The sequence below is a fragment of the Balaenoptera musculus genome, chromosome 5, assembly GCF_009873245.2.
Source record: "Balaenoptera musculus isolate JJ_BM4_2016_0621 chromosome 5, mBalMus1.pri.v3, whole genome shotgun sequence".
In the NCBI taxonomy this organism is placed as follows: Eukaryota; Metazoa; Chordata; class Mammalia; order Artiodactyla; family Balaenopteridae; genus Balaenoptera; species Balaenoptera musculus.
Genome location: NC_045789.1, coordinates 70,065,845 through 70,087,819, shown reverse-complemented (window position 1 = coordinate 70,087,819; position 21,975 = coordinate 70,065,845). Strand labels below are relative to the sequence as shown.

Here is a 21,975-nt window from a genome sequence, read left to right as displayed (position 1 = left end):
TTACTTAACTCCCCAACAGCAGCAACCATAATTATCAGGCAAGACTGTTGACGGAGATCAAATGAAATTGCTCCTATGAGACCCTGAACACAGTTACTCTCTCATAAAAGTACTTATCAGGTATTAGTTTCTCTTTTCTTCCAATAATGGCCACTACTGAGATTCTTTCCTACGTCTAAATAAAACTGGTTCAGGAACAAGTATATGGGTGTGCCTGGCAGAAGAGAAATGTGGGAGCATCATGACAATGGGCTGACACAGATCTTAGACAAAGGAAAGTTGCTGCAATCTGGGTTTAGCACGATGCTTAAAATCAGAAATTCTGGAGTTCAATTTTGGCTCTAACACTTTCTAATTGTGTGATCTTGGTCAAGTCACATATCATCAGAGGTAAAGGTTTTAATGACTATTAACTGAAATAATACATGTAAATCACTTGTCCCAGTCTCCAGAACATAATGTGCTCAATAATGATAGCAATTGTTATTATACATATCAATTTTAATTACTAATAAACATTTTAAATTGTTGCAATCTTTTTTTTTTTTTTTTTTACCATATTTATGCCAAAGTGGCATATTTTGAGGTGGCATTTTTTTTTTTTTAATTTATTTATTTGTGGCTGTGTTGGGTCTTCGTTTCTGTGCGAGGGCTTTCTCTAGCTGCGGTGAGCGGGGGCCACTCTTCATCGCGGTGCGCGGGCCTCTTCTTATCGTGGCCTCTCTTGTTGCGGAGCACAGGCTCCAGACGCGCAGGCTTAGTAATTGTGGCTCACGGGCCTAGTTGCTCCGCGGCATGTGGGATCTTCCCAGACCAGGGCTCGAACCCGTGTCCCCTGCATTAGCAGGCAGAGTGTCAACCACTGTGCCACCAGGGAAGCCCCAATTGTTGCAATCTTGAACATCATTTCTTAAATGATGGTTTATAACACTGTATGTCCAGGGGCTACCTATTCCATACTGGAAAGAATAACATCTGCTATCAAGATGGACTATTTCCCTTGAATAATGGTTGGGCAATTGGACTTAACGCCAAAAAAGACAAAGAACAATTGGGATAGCTTAATGCCCTAGGTCTAAAGTTACCCTCATAAAACAAATGAGAATCTCTCCCTCTATATGGTGAAGATTGAGCCACATAAAGAAAAATAGTTTGAAGGAGAAAGAAAATTCTTTTTTTGAATAAGTATCCTAAGAAAAATATATCCTTTGGAAGTATAGTGAGAGAAAAAGTAGAGATCAGGCTGATCTGCCATGAGTTTTCATTTTTAAAAAATAACACCTTTGGAAAACAGAGAGAATAAGTATGAGAAGTTAATTGAATTTTTATTTGAATGAGACATTGAAAACAACAACAACAAAAATATGATAGTAACAAGCTTATTAAAGCCAAAGTGTTTCAGGAATAGATAGGTAATCTGTGCTGAACCCTAGTAGATAGAGATTTCATTCAAAAAGATTCAAAAGTGGGAAAAATCACTCTGCTTGTTTCTTAAGGACAACTGCTAAAGTGTTAAAAACACTACTTCAGTGCAAGTCCAGACAAGGAGAGATAAGTTACTCAGAACAAATAAGGTTGAGTAGGTCCTGACAACAGGACTGTTTGATGAGAATCTTGAGAAATCCAGTTACTTTGAAGATCAATTTAGGATACTGGTTCTCAAACTTTAACTGGATCAGAATCACCTGGTAGGTTTGTTAAAGGTAGGTTTGCTGGACTCCACCCCAGACTTGCTGTTAGGTTAGGTCTAAGGTGGGGCCTGACAATTCGCATTTCTAACAAGTTCCTAGGTGATGCTGTTCACTTCAGTTCACAGAAAGCATTTATCTGTTTTCTAGAACACTATTTATTTACCAAACCATGTCCTGTAAAATATTAATACCATAGGTGTTCTATTGAAGTGGGGGAAGGGTAGGAGAGGGAGGATTTAGGCCAATCAGATTTTTCCTTATACATTTATTTTAAGGTGTGTGGGTTTATGCTAATTCTTAAGGTTACAATGATTCCATGATAATAATGAATCTTTTCAAATTCTTACATAACATACTACTTTTTCAATGATTCTTGAAAACTGCTTGGTATTTGTGACATTATTCAGTATTTGCTTTATAAGATCACAAAGGTCTTTGAGATTGAATGAGATCCTAAATACGTATAATTGGTAGAGAAATTTCATTCGGATACCCATTTAGTCAACATTTATTGTGTGACCACCTGCTGTATGCCAGGTTCCATGCTAGGCCCTGGTGATACAATGGTAAACCAGACTCACAAGTTCCCTGCCTCAGGGAGTTAACATACTACTGGGGGAGTGAAAATATAAATAATGAGGAAATGAATTAAATGGAAGAATGCTGTCATTCATAAGAAAAACAAAAGAGGCCAGTAACAGAGTGAGAGTCTGGGAAAGCCACTCTAGACTATTTAGCCACTCTTCAAAGCAGTGACTTTTAAACTGAGATCTGGATGATAATCACAAGCCTTTGGAAGAGCTGAGAGAATGCATTTCAGGTGAGGAGAACTTCAAGGGGAAAGGCTCGGACAGAGCACCTACTTCTCTGGCCATATTCTGAAAGTGGTATGTTTTAAGCAACATATTTATAATGTATGTTATTGTCACTGTTTTAAACTTGTATAAATCTTCATGTGAGAGGTTGTTATGGGCTGAATTATGTTCCTCCTAAACTCATATGTTGAAGTAGCACCTAGTACATCAGAATGAGATTATATTTTGAGATAGGGTCCTTACAAGGGGAATAAACTTAAAATGAGGTCACTAGGATGGGCCCTAATGTAATAAGACTGGTGCCCTTATAAGAAGAGGAGATTAGGACACAGAAACACACAGAAGAAAAACCACGTGAAGACACAGAGGGAAGACGGCCATCTACAAGCCAAGAAGAGAGAGTTTAGAAGAAACCAACCCTGCTGACATCTTGATCTTGGACTTCTAGCCTCCGGAATTGTGAAAAAATAAATTTGCTGTTATTTAAGCCACCCAGTCTGTGGTGCTTTGTTACGGAAGCTGAAGCAAATGAACACAGAGGTTAATCATCTGTCCTGTGTTCTTTCCCCAAGTGTTCTCCCTCTGATATGCAGTCCAGCTTTGCCTCTGTATATAGGCTGTGGTAAGAAGTTTGATTTGTATCCCGTAATCATTGGGAGGCCATCAAAGGTTTGATGTAAGGAAAATATATGATCTAAATATATGATCTGAATCACTCTGGCAGTTGTATGGACAGTGAGTTATAGGGAGGCAAGAGTAGAAGAAGGCTTTTCTAAGAGGCTGCTGGACTAGGCCAGGTGAGAGATGATGGTGTCCTGGACTAAGGATGTGGCAGTCGGGATGGAGAGTGGACAGATCAAGGGGCATGTATGTGTGGAACTGCTCTCAAGAAATGGGGTTCTTCCCAAAGAACAATAAGCAGAGATACTATTACTATTTATTTAAGGCCTACTATGTGCCAAGCAGGATACTAGCTCTTCCTATATGCTATTTCATTCAATCCTCACAACACCCTCCAGGGATGATATTTCATGAGAATTTTATGGACATGGAAACTGAGCTCACAGAGGTTAAATATTATATTCCAGAGCCAGAATTATAACCCCCTGGATTGATCTACAAAGTATGTTCTAGATTTACTATGCTAATTATATCATTAAATAATAAATCAACCATTAATTACTTACATATAATTTTCTATCTAGTACATAACATGCCATACCTACCTCTCCCATTTTGTTTCATGAGTAGTTTCTGAACTACGTTCCTGCAGCTCTTCCTATGCATTGCCCTTATTCTTACTGTAGCCTGTTTGAGTCTTTCTCTCCTTAACAGCAAAGACCAATCTTAATCCTCTTGGAAATCCCAAATGAGCATAGTGCTTTACACATACTAGGTAGTGAAAACTATGTATTTGATTGTGTTCCTAATATCATTCCAGCAGTGATTTTAAAATCTCCCCAAAGGAAAAAGTACTGGGATTCATTTGTTACATCAGTTAAGCTAAAAATATTTCCTGATTAAAGTAGAATTCGTGTTTTATTTATATTTATATCCTCTCCCTGAACAAATCCCAGGCCTTACATGTAATAGGTTTCCAATAAATCAGTTTTCAATGAATCACGGTCGCTATGCAATTAAGAATAATTCTTAGAGACGCTTCCTCTAACAATGCTGTTTAGGATGTTCAAATCAACCCTCCTAAGAGCATAATTACATAGAAAGCAGATAATTTTCAGCTTGGAAGGACTTCTCATAATTTTCTATGCATTTGTGTAACATAAAAGACATCTTTTATTTTAAAATCTTACTACTTTGCTAATAGGGAAATAGTTTTTAATCCCCCAAATATAGTGGACAGTTCCTAAGGCAAAGTGATCTTCAACAGTCTTTGAAAGAAGGAGCCAACACCACCAGGATCAAATGCAGAGGAATACTCCCACCTTATTAATGAATCTAACTTGCTTGGAAAGTGGGAAGGCAATTAACATTTCAGAAAATTTCCCACTATTTACTTCAGCTGTAGAGACCTGGACAAAAATATCACTTTTTAATTTCTTCTCCAATAATAGGATCCAATTTGCTATCACACCCAGGAAAGAGACTTAAGCAGTTCTGCAGATGCTGAAACGACTCATTCCCTGTTCTTCACATTGCCTCCCCAGCCATGCACTTGAGGAAAGATTTCTGGGTTTTCGGTCCCCTAAATCCATGCATCCAGCTACATCTTACAAAACACTATTAATGTGTCTTCCCAAATCAAGAGACCTAAAGTGCTTAAGAGGTACAGCAACAGCAAGGAATCTTAGTGAAATATTTAAATAAGGCTCTAATTCTCTTTGTCACTTACAAAATATAGAAAAACTAGCGTTCCTGCATATTAAACAGGGAACAGATGTCTACTGATATTGTTGAGAAAGCAAATAACTATAGAGCTTTATTTAGATGACCTTAAAGATTAGTGCTTCCTTTATGGTATGATCCTATCAATCCAGCTCTACTTTTTAAATATTAAAGGCATCAAATAAATGAATAAATAAAGTACTAAAAACAACACTAAAATGTGAGCCAAAGATGAAAATGCAATTCACAGAAGGAAAATTCCTGTAGGCAATAAAGATTTGAAAAGATGTTCAACCACATTAGAAATCAGAAAAATACAAATCATTTCACATTAAAATACCATTTCAAGTATATATATATATACATATATGTATATATATACACATATATATGTATGTGTGTGTATATATATATATATATATATATATATATATACACACACATATATATATTCTTTTCCAAAGTGTTGAAGGGTTTGTGGATCCTGAATCTCATATTCACTGTAAATGGGAGTTTGAATTTGTAAAACTACCATAGAAAACAGTTTGGCATTATCTCATCAAGTTGAACTCCCACTTACACTAAGATCCAGAAAAATCCATTCTTGGATATATATGCAAAAGAAACTCTTGCACATTTACAGCAGGAAATTTGGGCCAGAATATTCACAGCAACACAATCCTGGAAACAAGCAAAATGCCTATTGCCAACAGAGCAGATGAATCAGCTGGTTCCTGTGCAATGAGTGTATCACACAGCAGTCAAAATGAATGATCTATAGCAATACACAACAATAAGAATGAGTCTTAGGAATACACAATTAAGTGAAAAAAGCATCAAAAGATTGTAAATAGCATGTTCAAAACAATTAAATTTTAAAAATTTCAATTTATTAAAAAGTAAAGTTGAGCTAAAATGATAGTCAAATAAAGCTATGCAATAATTTATTTTTTTTAAAGATTTTTTTTGATGTGGACCATTTTTAAAGTCTTCATTGAATTTGTTACAATATTGCTTCTGTTTTATGTTTTGGTTTTTTGGCCACGAGGCATGTGGGATCTTAGCTCCCCAACCAGGGATCGAACCCGCACCCCCTGCATTGGACGGCGAAATCTTAACCACTGGACCGCCAGGGAAGTCCCATGCTATGCAATAATTTAAAAAGGACTCAGAATGGTGGTTACTTTGAGTGGGGAAGACAGGCAAATAGGATGAGGGAGACCATATAGCAGAGTAAGTTGTCAAGGTTTAATTATTTAAGTTGGTTTTATTTTATTATAGTAAATGAATGAAGAGATGGATAGATAAAAAGAAGGTCCACAGATATGGGGACCAATCATGGGAGTGTGTCATGAGCCACGGATTATTAATCCAGAATCCAGTTCTGTGCAGTGGAAGCTTTTTTAAAATAAATACATAAAAAAGGCCTAGACAATAAAGCAGCTATTTGTTTAATGATATACGAAATGCAAGTTGATGTATTTTTTCATATAAAAGAAAGCTAACATCCCAGTGAAATATCATCTAAATGTCCACTAAGTTATTGATAACCTATATCTAGATTTTTAGTGCTTATTTTAGGAAACAACAAATGCATTTTGCATATTCTTGCCCTAAAGAACCTGTAAATATATATTAGCACCAGTACATCTTTCTTCTTAAACTAAGAGCATAAGAAAGTAAATTTGTGTTCTGGATTCTATAGTCTCTTCTTGTCACACAGGCATCTTTCGTTCAGTTATCCCTTCCCTCCACTCAAATATTATTCTCTACTTGTCTATTTCCAGTGGTACACAAACAGCTTTAAAAAAGGCAACCTTCCCTCTTTCTCTTCTCTTTTGTATTTAAACTTCTGGGGGAAAAAAACCCTATGCTTACTGTCTGGAATTCTCTCCTTTCTATTCACTCCATCATCTATTATAATCTAGTTTTCGTGCTCAGGACCCACTAAAATTCCTTTTGTCAATATCACCAGTTTTTCCCTATCTACAGCACTTTTCCCACAAACTTTTTAAAAAATCTTATTTCTCTCATTTTTAAAAAAGCTCTCTTGATGCTACTTTTTCCTTCCATTTACCAGCCCATTTCTCTGCTCCTCTGTACAAATGCCCAGAAAGAAACTCCTCCCATTCTTTCTGGAACCCACGCAATCAGACTTTCACCTTCATCATGCCACCAAAGCTGCCCTTGTCAAACTTACTGAAAATGTAGATATTGTTAAATCTAGTGGTCCATTTTATGTTCTTATCTTTCTTTGTCTGCCAGGAGCATTAGACATAATCGACCAAACCTGCTCCACACTGCAATACTGTTTTCTTTCTTTACTTAACATCTGGTATGTACATTCTCTTTGAGGTTTTCCTCCTACCTCAAAGGTCACTACTTTTCAGTCTTCCTGGGACAGAGATTCCTCCACCTCTTTCCCCACCTCTTAACACTGGGGACTTCGGAGCTCAAAATTTGTACCTTTTCCCTATCACCATTAATTCCTTGGTGATCTCTTTAGTTTTATGGCTTTAAATACCATACGTTATTGACATACCCAGTATCCCTGAATTTCAAGCCTATCTTCACTTTACATCTAATGAGCATCTCAAACGTAACATATTCACATACAAATTGTTCAGCCACATCCCTAAGCTGCTTCTGCCACAGTCTTGGCAGCTCCATTTTTCTAGATGTTCAAGTCCCAAACTCTGGGGTGACACCTGACACCTCCCTTTTTCTCACATCCCATATTCTAGCTGTCACCAGTAGACTAGAACTTTGAAAAATAGCCAGAAACCAACCATTTCTTACAATTTTACAAACTTCTCTGCCACCAACTTGGTCAAAATGTCCATCATCTCTTGCCTGGTTGCTCCTAAAAACCTTTCTGCAGTTGCCCTTGACCCAGACTCACTGTTCCAATCCAGCAACCAAGGTGAGCCTTTGAAAATTAACCAGTTCAGGTCTCGCCCCTAATGGAATCCCTCCATTTACTTCTGATATGATTCAGAGTACAAGCAAAGTTCTCACCAGCCTGCAAAGCTTTATACTACCTCATCCTTATATCACACTGACCCTTTCTTACTCCTCAGCCCTGTTACCTTCACTGCAGCGACAATTCCATGCTTACCATGTCTGCACGTAGAGTTACTTCTAACCAGAAGACCCCACCCAAATACAGCTTATGCTCTTATGAATCATAGTTCAAATATCACTTCAGGGACTTCCCTGGTTAAGAATCTGCCTGCCAATGAAGGGGACATGGGTTCGAGCCCTGGTCCAGGAAGATCCCACATGTCGCGGAGCAACTAAGCCTGTGCGCCACAACTGCTGAGCCTGCACTCTAGAACCCACAAGCCACAACCACTAAGCCCGCGTGCCACAACTACTGAAGCCCATGCACCTAGAGCCTGTGCTCCACAACAAGAGAAGCCACTGCAATGAGAAGCCCACGCACCACAACGAAGAGTAGCCCCCACTCGCTGCAAATAGAGAAAGCCTGCACGCCCCAACGAAAACCCAAAGCAGCCAAAAATAAATAAATAAATTAATTAATTAATTAAAAAAAAACAAATATCACTTCATTCAAGTCTCTCCCTCCTAACTACTCTAGTTAAAATTGCAACCTCCTCCCCTGCTTTGTATTACTCGATAGGAGTTATCAACATCTGACATACTCTATATTTGGCTTATTACTGTTGCTCCTTTTCTGTCTCTTTCACTAGAGTATCAGCTCAGGAGGGCAGAAAACAGTGTCTCCTTTGTTCACCAGTGTATCCCCAGTGCCATCCTAGAACAGTGCCTGACGTATATTATATGATCAATGAATTTTTAAATTATTATTACAAATTTATTTTTTAATTTATTTTTGACTGCATTGGGTCTTCGTTGCTGTGCACGGGCTTTCTCTAGTTGCGTCGAGCTGGGCTACTCTTAATTGCGGCGTGCAGGCTTCTCATTGCGGTGGCTTCTCTTGTTGTGGAGCACAGGCTCTAGGCACGCGGGCTTCAGTAGTTGCAGCACGTGGGCTCAGTAGTTGTGGCTCGCAGGCTCTAGAGCGCAGGCTCAGTAGCTGTGGCACACGGGCTTAGGTGCTCTGCGGCATGTGGGATCTTCCCGGACCCGGGCTCGAACCTGTGTCCCCTGCCTTGGCAGGCGGATTCTTAACCGCCGCGCCACCAGGGAAGCCCCTCAATGAATTTTTGATGAAAGTGAATAAAATGAAATATCTCCGTGTGGCCAGTTCTTATCTTACTTAATATCTTAGAAGAACTTGAGAGGTGTCTCATCCCTCCTTCCTAAGATATTCCATTCTCTTGACTGTAACTCACACTCTCCTAGTGCCCACCTATATCACAGCCTACTCCTTTTCATTCTCCTTTGACAATTCTACGTTTTCTTCCCTTATTTCAGTTGTCAATGTTCCTTGAGGCTTGGCTGTGGGCTCTTTGCTCTTTCTATACTCTTCTCTAGACATCTATTCTCACAGCATTACGTACTGATGACCCCAGACAAGTACAATCACTAGGATGCCACACATGTATCCTAAGCTTAACATATCCAGGGATGTCTTGATTTCACCCTCCCTCCCATTACTGTTCCTCCTCCAATCCTCTCCAATTTAAATAACACTATTCTCTGTCCATTTTCTTAAAAAAATCCACGAGTCATTTTTGATTTCTCCCTTTCCTTTACCACCTATATGGAATCCATCACCAATTCTTTGCTGAATTATACCTTCAAAATATATCTCACTTTTATCCATTTATATTCATCTTTGCTACCTCTACCGTCTTATTCCAAGCTACCATTAATTTAATGGAGAGAACCAAGGAATAAAAAGTTTTTTCATTGGTCTTCTTGCTTCTAATATTGTTCCAACTTCATATCTAAGCCTTTCTTTTTCTTATGGAGCAGCCAGAGGGATCATGTTACAATCTAAGTCATACCACGTCATTCCCTCCACCTAAAAATCTCCAATGATGTCCAGGTTCATAAAAGGAAACTCCTTTACCAAAGGTTTTGTATGATCTGGCCTCTGCTAACAACTCCAAGCTAGTCCCGTGAGATTCTTCCTCTTGCTTTTTGATTCCAGGCACACTGGACACCCTTCACTGTCTAAATCTCACTAATTTATTATCTACCTTAGGATCTTGGCACTTGCTTTTTTTGCTGCCTGAGAACGACTTTTGCTTACTCGTTCCATGTCTGTCACCTTTAGGTCTTAGCCTAAAAGACTTCCTTGTCCACTGTATCTGAAATAGATCTCTCACCCAATTTATTCTAGCATCCTATTGGATTGTTCCACAGCATTGTCTTTATTTACTTTGTTATTTGTTTCCTTGTTATTTTTATCTCTCTACACTGCTTAGCCTGTATCTGATTCAGAATTATATCTTCACAACTTAACATTGTTCTTGGCACATAACAGTCTCTCACTATCTGTTAGTTCAACAAATGAATGAATGAATGAATGAATGAACGTGACAAGTCAGAAGAGAATGAAGCTTTATTTTTCTGTTGCCCTGGGCATTTCAAGTGTTCATTTCATCTATATACTTTAAAAAATATATTCTCTGTCAATGTTCAATTAATAAAGCTAGCACATGGCACATCAATTTAATTTTTAGGTTGAGATATAGATCATTTGAAAACACTGCAAAGATGTTTTCATTTCTTTGGGAAAATTCTTCCAAATTTACCTAAGTGTATACACTCCCCCAATGTTTGCTTTTCCATTTTAAAATGTTATTAGAGCTTTAAAATAAAAGTTCTTATTTCACTCCTCTGGGGGAAATGTAGTTTTGCTTATTTTAATGACCTACTTAGTAACAAGAAGGTCTGTTAATGAAAATTTGACTCTTGTTCAACAGAAGGATGCAAAAAAGTCTTACAAGTGGTTGTAGCAGAAGACCAGCTGCCTAAGGGTTTAAAGAGTGAGAAGTGAGTTCCGGCCTTGTCAATTGCTTGTCAATTACTTATCAATTACAGGGTTATTGGGTAATTCATTGGGACTTTTCTCAGCCTCCTCTCTGACAGAAGGATGATGCCTGCCCTGCTTATCTTTTTGCCTTGTTGTGATAATCTTATTAGACACTGTATGTGAAAATGTTTTCAAAATTGTAGAAAACCCTACTCATCTGAAGTCCTACTGTGTTGGTGAACAACCTTGCAAAACTGACCCTAGTGCTCCATTGCCATTTCAGGGAGACTGTAGAAGATGATCTAAGGCAATCATCTCTGTTTATATGTATCTGGAAGCATTTATTATTCCAGATCATTTGCCTCAAAAGACTGACATGCACAAAAGGTTGTATAATCCTTCAATAAATGGAAGTGGGTAAGGGCTGGCTTCCTAAGTTATCTCCTGGTGGTTAGTACCTTAGCTGGGCATTTTTAAGACGGTGTGTAACAGTGTTGAAAGTGGATACGAGCCAAGGGGATGATTTTCTAGCTCCTTTGTGGAATGGTTTACTGTGTGCTGCTTCTAAGCAGGTACAAGCTACTTCTGGATGGTAGCAGACTGATTTGTCAACGGCTGGAAGAACTCTACCCCTTCAGATGTCCCAATCTAGCTTCTCTCACTCTGCCTCCTTCCTTCCCTTCTCACCTTTCCCCTTTCCTTCTCTAATGGAGAATGTGGGAGACAAGGGAAAGGAGATCCTGGAGGAATGAAAAGCAAGAACCATTTCAGTTCCTTTTACTTCCCCATTGCAATCTGTGCTGCTGAGTTAAAAATATATAATTTCATTTCCAAATCTATTTCAACCCTTGCCTGGCCTACTGAGCAATCACAAACCTTCCAATTTCAATTCAGATCTTTGCTTTTAGCTTTATTTTATATGGAACACTGCTAAGTTGTATAAACAGATATAAAGTAAATGCTCTACAGAGAGCAGAAGTAGGATTAAAGGAACCAGGGAGTAAATCTGTATTTATAGCACACTGGTCAAAATCTGAATTGTTTTCATTTCATTTATAAAATGTCAAACTTTCCACAAAGTATAAAATGTCAAAGAAGGGATCATACCTGTGGCATCCAAGAGTCTCTGCTAGCAATGATTTTTCTTATTATTTTCAGTGATGCTCATTTATAACATCTTGTAAACAGATTACACATTTTCTGCAGGTGAGAATTACTATTCCTCTGTCACATTTGGAATACTACGTATTTACAGAGAATGACCCACTTCTAAAAAATGAATTACATTTACCACAAATATTTATGAGCAACAACCCCCAAAATTGTGCTACATGGTAAGTTATTAACAATTAATCAACTGCTAACACTTAAAGTAACGTGAATTCAACCCCTTCCCATAAAGCTATAAAAGGATCTCCAGGTGGGCAATGAAGATCACTTGGCAGAGACAAATAAGATGACTAATATTGCCCTTGAAACATTTTAGCAGTACTGCAGCTAACCAAAATCCAGCAATGTCTTACATAGGTTGATTTCATTCATTTTATTGTCTATATATTATCATGGGAGAGGGTAGTTGGTAAAAAAGATGCAACTCCAATGGATCCCTTCTTCTTTTTGAATTATAACTTGCATTATAACCAACTGCGTAGATATGATTTTAATTTTCAACATTAAATAATAAAACCATATGATTTCAATGATAACTTTTCACTTTAATTTAGGTTCAGGGACATCAAAACTCACTAATGAATATTTAAACTACATGAGATTTCATACTTCCATCATTTTTTTCTTTACTTGAAAGGTCAAGCTTAAAAACTTTATGGGCAGATAAATCGTCTTTTATTGATATAATATAGCCTTAAATGGCATCACATCATCTGAAACCTTCTCTACAAAATTATTTTTAATCTAAAGTGATAATTTCCCAGTCACTTATGAAAGATCGTGCATTGACAAATGATTCACTTCTGTAAGGAAGCCTCTTTTCAGATTTGCATGAAGCCAAATGCGGTGCTGAGCATCCTACCCCTGGAGAGGCAACGTGAAAAGAACCAAGAGAATCTTTCATCCTTCTCATCCATCTTTATCACTGTCAACATACAAAAACTGAATTAAAACCTTCAATGGCTCCCTGTAACCTTCTCAATAAAATCCAGAAAAAAAGTGGCTCCTGATTCCAGAATACCGGATTCCAGCCTATCATTAATATGCTATGTTTCCCTGTATAAATCACTTTCTCTTTTGAATCTTCAGTGTTCTCCTTTGTTACATGAGGAGAACAAGACTAGACAGACTCTAAAGACTCATCCAGCTCTAATCTATCCACTTCTTTTTTATTTCCAACAATTCTTTATAGGCTGGGACCAAACACCTTGGAAATAATGTCTAATTCTGTCCTCTTTCCCAGGAATATCCTGCTCCCTTTTACCTTCTACACTCCCCATCTTCTTATCTCTTAAACACCCTCCATAGGAAGCTTAAATGAAATGCTTCAGTGCTTCTAATATTATGATACTCATCACAGAGTATCTGATAGCATCCCAGTCTTCATGGGTTTGTCTTTTAAATACACAACCTGATCTGGGTTCACATCCTGCCCACGCCACTTATTAACTGTGAACTTGGACCAGTCGCTTATCTTTCCAAGCCTCAATTTCTTCATCTGTAAAATAGGAATAGTAATAGCTTTCTCTTGGGGTTGCTGTGAGGGTTAAACAGTAAAGTATCTATATCCTTTAAGATAGAGCCTATGTCTTATTCAACTCATTTCCCAAGAGGGTAACTAGCTCAGAGTAGTGGGAAGAACAGGAACTTGGTGGTCAGAAGCCATGGGCCAACACTTTGGGTGAAGACACATGTTCTCTCTCTGAACTGGACTGAGAGGGTGTTTGAGGTTAAGAATAATATCTTGAGATTTCTGTGAACCTGGTGCCTAGCACAAGGCTTGCCACATAGATTCTCATTACATAAGCAAAGGGGCTATGAATATGGAAAAGAACAACAGTGCTGTTAATGGATGTGCCTCTATTAGACCCTTTATACATATTTACTGAAGGAAGAAATATAGCAGAAATACCCCTGACTCCAAAGTCTTAGGAGGGTAGTAAATGCCACCCCTCCAAATAAAGTAAACTTTCATCCCAAGGTAGAAAAGAATAGGAAAGGACTGGGTTCTCTAGGACAGCAGGCAGCTTGTGCCCCTGATTCATGTCCGAGGCAGAACGGGGTCGAGGTTTTGGCAGAGGGACTGATTCCACGTGGGAGGACAGGGGACTTCGGATCAGCTGTGTCAAGTGCAACCTGCTCTGAGCAGTGGCCAGGTTAGGGGGCCGTCCATTCTCGGGGCGCAGCGCAGCAGGGCAGCTGAGCCTCGAGCTCCCATTTTGGACACTTCCCCTTCAACCTCGCCCACCCGGCAGTCAGGTCCCGGAAGGTAATTAGTGTTCCGGAGAGGCCAAGCTTCTGAGGGGGCAGGGAGATGGGAAAGTACGGGGGGGGTGGCGGGTTTCTGGTCAGAGGTCTCATGAAAAGAGGGGAGAGAGAGAGAAAAGAGACAGAGGGAGAGGGAAAGGGAAAGAGGGAGAGAGGGAGAGACTGAGAGATTTTTCATTTTTGCACGCGACGCATACCTAATGATATTCCCACAGACAGACAGACAGGCAGACGCAGAGAGAGACAGACAAGACACACTTGCGCGTTTGAAATCGTTCATACCCCCAAATCCAGGACGCAGCCTGTTGTCATAACCATCGAGTAAACTGTCCAGGATGCGGGTAAAATTTTCCGGGCATAATTTCTCCTCCTTTTGGTTCTGTCCTGGGGATTCGTTTAAACTGCAAACGCACACACACACAAAAAAAAACAGGGGCGGAGGGGGTTATTTTAAGAATTGATCAGCGAACAGGTGGAAACAGATTTATCTTCTAGGAAAAGAGTCTCTTGCCCCAAACTAAAGGAGGCAGGGCGGAGGGATGGGGGAGAGAGAGAGATGGTCAGGAAAGGCGCACCCCGCGCACACGGACCCCAATATCCACACACTTCTTGCACCCCGCGTCCCTTCTGCTCTCGGCGTCTACGTGGGCAGAGCAAAGCCCGGCTCCGGGCCGCTGACCTTACAGCGGAGACCAGAGGGTCTAATTCGCCCTGGAGGGGGATGGGGGGGCTGGCGGCCAGAGGGGACCCAGAGCTGGCCCCTTCTCCACCTTCCCCTGGCCCCCAGCACCTCGGGGAACTCACCAAGCCGCCAGGCACAGGAAGTGCAGGAGGGCGAAACTGGCCCCGAAGGACGTCGCGATCGCGGGTACCTTCTTGGCAGAAACCATCTTTGCAACATGCCATACTTTAAGCCTGTTCAGGTTTCCAGGCTCTCCAGATGCCCTGAGCAGGGTGCGAGGCGAGGGCAGAGGCTCTCCGCGGCTGTGCGCACACTCGCGCTCACACTCGCCCGCGCTCACACTCGCCTGCGCTCAGCCAGCCCCAGCCGCGGTGGGCGCGTGTGTGCACGCGGGCCGGGGAGGCGGTTCCTGCCTTGCCTCGCCTCCTCCTTTCCTTGCCGAGTTCTCCAGTGTATGGAGAGCTGTGTATGTACCCTTCACACCCTTTCGTGCCCGCACCCCGAGCCTGCTGGGGTTAACCCTGGGGCGCTGGCACCGAAGGGCTGAGCCAAGTTTTTTCCGACCTTTAACCCCAGGCAGCAGAACCACGGGCTTCCGCCCCTCCTCGCGCTCGCAACGCCCCACCACAGGTGTGTCCCCTCCCACAGCAAAGCTTAGGCTCCACTTCTGCCTCCCGCTGGGATGTGGATTGAACGCTGGAAGCTCCTCTCTCTTTAGGTTGTTTGAGGACCTGTTTGTACCCATTTTCAAGGCTGGAGGTGGAGAAAGGGCGACATGGCCGGGCTTGCTGGGCGTGGGGAGTGGGAGACCAGGATAGGGAGAGGGGATCAAATCTGAACGGAAACAACCTCTGGGACTCTCTCCTTCAGGTGTTCGGGGGCGCCGAAGGAAAGAAGATTCTTCCTGGTAAAAGGGGTTGCAACTCACTGGGCGGGCTCTCGCCAAACCGTTAGGAAGTGGACTTGAGCCTCATTCTGTAGTCAACTCCTTTGCCAAGCTGTTGCTGCAAAGATACCAAATTCCTTCACGGTACCCGTAGCCGCCTGGCACGCACAGGCCCTCTGCTTTGTTGCTCCATCCTTTTTCTGGAGGGCAGAAAAGAGGTGGAGAAAAGGGACATCTGGTCAAAATCACTTTCACTTCTTGAGACAGTTGACACTCTTTTTCTTTCACAACAGAGCTGACTCCAGAATGCTTCAGGGAGGGGGAAAGGATGGCTGGAGAGAGGGAGAGGAGAGAGCAGGAAAAGAGAAAGAGTGTGTGTGTGTGTGTGCGTGTGTGTGTGTGTGTGTGTGTGTGTGTGAGAGAGAGAGAGATTAAAATAGAAGGGAAGCCTCACAGTTCACTAATGACTTGCAAAGGAACACTAAGCACCATAACTTTAGTGTTTTATTGAACAGAGATAAGCACTTCCAATAGAACTTTCAAAAATGTTAATTATTGGTTCCAAGGGGAAGAGGTGTCTTTCACCTTAATAGTGATGCATATGGAAATGTTTATATGATGGATCAATGACCTAAGTAATTTCTGTAAAGTTAGGTCCCTGGAACCAGTCACTACCAATAATTATGTTCTGTTTAGGACTTTTGACGGTTTGTTCAAAGTTTGATGACTGGTGGACTGATTTGATATGGAAACAATCAAACCAAGGGAGTATGGGGGTTTTGGTTGTTTATTTTTGTTTGTTTGTTTCAATCTTCTGGTTAAAGCTTTTCTTGCAAAGACGAAGCCTTTTCTGATTGCCAAAAGTGCATAATAGCCAAAGGTATGTACTCTCATGGTATTGTATATTGCTTCCTTCATGGCATTTATTATACTTTATCCTAATTCTATCTGTATCATTCTTCTCTTAAAGACTGTAATCTGCTTGAGGGCCTGGGCTGGGTGATTTTTGTTTATCTGAGTTTATTTTTTCTCTTATTACAGTGCATGGCACCTAGTACAAGGACAATAAATATTTATTGAATGAACAATTAAACGAATTAATGAATCGCTTGTTTCCAGACCCATCTTAATTAATTTGGATGAAATTCAAGCTCACTCTCTTGGAGAAAAAATGGAAATACTAGTGTGTTCCCCAAATATGCCGTGAAAGCATTTGTCGCCTCAGATTATCCACTTAAAAGTTGCTAATACATTATAGTATTATTATATCGTACTATATTATTTCTCCAATCTTAGTGCTTTCCTATACTCTCTAAAACCTAATTCAGTATTTTCTACTTTTCCTTACAATTCCACTTAAATATATATATATATATATATATATATATATATATATATATATATATATATATATATATATATATATATAAAGAATAGAAAACAATGGCCTTAGGAAAAAAAGTTCCACATAGTTAAAGACAAATTATCTTTAAAATTCCAATTTTAAGTATGTGAAACTAAAACCTTCAAAGGGATAAAAAGAAGATTCCTCCTTTTATATAGCTACTTCCAATTATATTTTTCTTAACTGGTATATAGTACTTAAGATCAGCTGAAGAAAACAGTAGAGACATTTATATCTCATTTTATTTTATAACATAGCCTTTCATTTATGCTACCTTTGTATTATTAAAGTTATATGTTGAGTTTTACTGTCTAAAATCTTTTATATGTATATATATATATATATGTCTTGTCTCTATGAGTTTTAAAATAAATCCAGTATTCAAAAAAATTACAATTTACTTTCACCTACAAATATCATTAAATATTCTATTATTTTCCATATAAACTCCTATCCATTATGGCCTAGATTGTGAGTGAACTTTTCCTGTATATAGCTGTGTAGAAGTATGAAGGTATTAAAATTGTACCTATAACTTCCTTCTTTAAAGTTGGCATAAGTCTTTGATTGCTATATTCAAGTGCACTACCCCCAAACATTATTATGTTAAGTCAGCAACATATTAAAAATGTATCATAAAGGTCTACATTTGATATGGTGGGATGCAAGTAATACAGATCACCTTACTGCTAAAGTCTTAGGATGGACACTTTGTCCACAATGCCTACGAAATGTCCTGAAAATTAATACAAAACTTTGTATTCATGTAAGCATGTGCATTTTTTCTGTGTGACTCTACAAAACTGTTATCAGATTCTCAAAGGCTATGAACACCCATAGTATGGACTAATGTTTTAATGTAAAAGGTGACATATATAATAGAACAGTCAACCAAACAGGCAAACAAACATTTGTAACTAATATGTGACAAACATCTCTATCCCATTTGATAAAGTTATCAATTGCCAGTTTCTATAGACTATTATGTAGATCTTGAGTCTCCTTTGAAAGTACTCAGCCTGATTTTTATCAATTTATTAAATGGCAACTAGATTGGTACACAAAAATTTGGGGTGGTAATAAAATGAGTAATTTGTAAGAGTTCAACCTGTTTCTCTTTCTATAATTATTTTTGGTAAAAGATTGAACCAATTTTAACTATTGGAACAGGGTAATGATGTGAATTACTGCTTTAAATTCTGAAGGCTTGTGGATATACATCTAGTTGAAATAGTTCAATTCTTAGAATATAGAAGCTATTGATTATTTTTGCATTAATGCATTTCTCTGTCCTATATATTTAGGACAGGTGAGAAGAATTGATTTGATGCTCTCTAATCATGCCTTTCCTCATTTGTATTAAAACAACACTTCTATGAAAATTTACCTGTTTTCTAATCTGTTATTATTGTCTAGTTGTAGATTTTTATCTCTATTATTAAGACATCCCAATACTGTGTCTATTGTTTTAATGGTTACTACATTAAAAATGACATAAGCTGGGGTACCTTAACAGAATCTATTTGAATAAATATTTCATAACTGATTACTACTTTCAGAATAAGTGTTTATTTTTCTTGGCCATAGGTTAATGCACATTTAGTTGTTCCAATGTGATTACTTGAAAGAAAATAACATTTAAGCAATATGTGTATCTTATCCAAATAATTTCTATACATGAAATTGGAAAGTCAGCTATTATAGTAAATATTTTAAATTATTAATTGAATATTTTTGTGATTGTCCATGACCAAGTTGGACATTGAAGAAAGTATATCCACACTTAAGAGTCTCCAAGATCCCACATTAATTTAAACTATAATAGGAAATACTAGCTCTCTAATATCAGCTTTTGTGTCATTTGAAAGTCCAATAGTTTATAATAAGTAGAAAGAATACATTTTAAGGTCTTGGAATCCAAGTAATGAATTTAATAAATACTTTTAGGCTTATTTGCAAATAACTAATGATGCACGAAGCATTCTTTTATTTGTTAGACCTTGAATTCTGCAGCGAATTCTCAGAGTAATTACAGAGATACTATTTTATACCAGACTCCAAAGAACCAAGATTGTTTTTTGTGTGTGAATATTCTATAAACTTTATACAAAGTACTAAGTATTAGAAGGAACATTCCCTTGATTGCATTCATGTACATGTGCGTATTTTCAAAGTTTCTGAAAAAAAATAGAGTGATAGTTTTTTTTCAACATCTAATAGTCATGATTAGCAAGGGCAATTTATGCATAACCAATAGGGCTCAAAATTAAACATAGCGTTACATTTGCTGCCAAGTGCCTATCGTATGATAAGTATATTGTCTTGATTATTTTTCTTTTTTTAGCTAAATTAACAGAAGTTAACTTTCTCTCAATTCTGGAGGCTAGAAGTCTGAGATCTAGATGTCAGCTTGGTTGTTTCTTCTGAGGCCTCTCTCTGCAGCTTATTGGTGGTTGTCTCCTCGCTGTGTCACATGGACTTTTCTCTGTATGCGTGTGCATCTGAGTCCAAATTTCCTCTTCTTGTAAGGACACCAGACCTTACATGGTCCACCCTAAAGACCTCATTTTAACTGAATTACCTTTTTAAAATGTCTATTTCCAAGTAGAGTCACATTCTGAGGCATTGGGATTAAGACTTCAATGTATGAATTTGACGGGAACACAATTCAGCACATAACAGTGGTGATCTGCCTTCAACTATATATAGTAAACAAAATGAAAGTAATGTGCATGTAATGATTTTTTAAATTCATTAAACCACAAAGACATATGTGATTTTTTAATGTCAATAGTAATGATGATAATAATAATCTTTATTATAATAATAGCAATTATCCTTTATTAATAGTTAATCTCATTTAACTCTTCAGAAAAATATGTTTACAGTTAGGTATTATTTTGCTCATTTTATAGATAAGGAAACTGAGACTTCAAAATGTTAAATAATTTTCTCGTGGTTACATGACCAGAAAATGGAAGGGTCAAGATTTTATTCCATTTCCTTGAAGAACCACTTGATAAATTTTATCTTCATTGTTTTATTTTGATATATGTGTATATTGTAAAATGATTACCACAATAATGTTAGTTAACACATCCATCACCTCACAGAGTTACCTTGCGTGTGTGTGTGTGTGTGTGTGTGTGTGTGTGTATGATGAGAGCATTTAAGAACTACTCTCAGCAAATTTCATGTGTACAATATGGTACTGTTAATTATAGTCTTCATGCTATACTTTAGATCCTTAAAAATTACTCTTCTTTTAATGGAAAGTTTGAAATCCCTTTGATCAACACCTCCCCATTTTCCTCACCCCCAGCCCCTGACAACCACCAATCTACACTGTTTCTATGAGTTCAGTTTTTAAATTCTACATATAAGTGAGATCATACAGTATCTGTTTTTCTCTGTCTTCATTGTCTTGTTTCAAGTGTAATACGGGATTAGTACAACCAATTTGGAAAGCTGTTTGGCAATACGTATACATAAGTTAAACATGATCATAACCTATGATGAGGCCATCCCATGCCTGTTTTATAGCCCATAGAAGCTCTCATACATACTCACAACAAGGGACCTACACAATAGTATATTGTTTGTAATAGTGGGGAAATAGCCACAGATTAAATATCCTTTAACAGGGAAATGGATACATTATACTGTGGTGTAAATGAAGCACTATAAAGCAATTAAAATTAAGGAAATCAAGTATATATCAATATAGATATATGCCAAGAATATAATGTAAGCAAAATAAGTGGCAGAATAATACCTTCAAAAAATTATCATTTATACAAAATTTAAAACATGAAACATAATGTTTTACATTATTTATGGGTATACATGTAGTGATAAACCTGCATGAAAAAATAAACACCAAATTAGAGATAATGGCTATCTGAAGAAAGGAATAGAATAGGAAGAGGAACATTGGCTACTTCAATTATTTATCTAATGAGGCAAATACGGCAAAATGTTAAATATTGATAAATCTGGTTGTAAGGACTTGAGTCTTCATTATATTACTTTTTGGTATTGTTCTGACCATCTATGGCTGTATAATAAACCATTACAAAACTCGCTGGCTTGAAACAACAATGTATGATGATCTCTCAGTGTTCATGGTTTGACCAGGCTCAGCTGGTGGTTCTCCATGGAGGTGCCTCACCCTGTTGCAGTTAGATGGCAACTGGGGCTGTGGTCCTCTGAAGGTTTGACCGAGCTGTCTATGAAGATAGCTTAATGCTTCACGTGACTGACACAACAGCTAGGATATCTGGAACAGTTGGAGGGTTGACTAGATCTCTCTCGATCTCTGTCTTTTGCCTCCTTACTTAGTTAGCGTGGATTTCCTCACAACAGGATGGTCTCAGGACAGTCAGACTTAGCTGCAAAACTTCTTAAGAACAAGTCTTAGAAGTCAGAGTGTCACCACTATTGCATTCTATTGGTCAAATCAAGTTATAGGACCAAACCACATCCATAAAAAGAGGATGCACATGGGAGGCATGGTTCATTGGGTGGCCATCTTTGAAGACTAGTTATCACGTATACTTTTCTCTGTGCCTGAAATATTTCATAGAAAAATTGAATAGCATTTTATATGAGTGGTGTGAATGTTAAGTTTATGTGTTAACTTGGCTTGGCTATGGTACCTAGATATGTGGTCAAAATTTATTCTAGATGTTTCTGTGAAAGTGCTTTTTAGATGAAGTTAACATTTAAATCAGAAGTCTTTAAGTAAAGATTACTTTCCCTAATGTGGATGGGCCTCATCCAATCAGTTGAAGGCCTTAAGGAA

At 38.4% G+C, this 21,975-nt stretch overlaps 1 protein-coding gene across 1 annotated transcript in view; it reads right to left on the bottom strand.

Annotated features, from left to right (window-relative positions):
* Positions 1-15,251, bottom strand: part of GABRA4 (gamma-aminobutyric acid type A receptor subunit alpha4) — a 64,954-nt gene extending 49,703 nt beyond the window's left edge. Inside the window, exons 1-2 of the mRNA XM_036853015.1 lie at positions 15,003-15,251; positions 14,481-14,599 (exon numbers count right to left, since the gene is read on the bottom strand). Coding sequence (XP_036708910.1) covers positions 14,481-14,599; positions 15,003-15,088 — 205 coding nt within the window. The 5' untranslated portion in view covers positions 15,089-15,251. The remainder of the gene's footprint in view (positions 1-14,480; positions 14,600-15,002) is intronic.
* Positions 15,252-21,975: the final 6,724 nt, after the last annotated feature.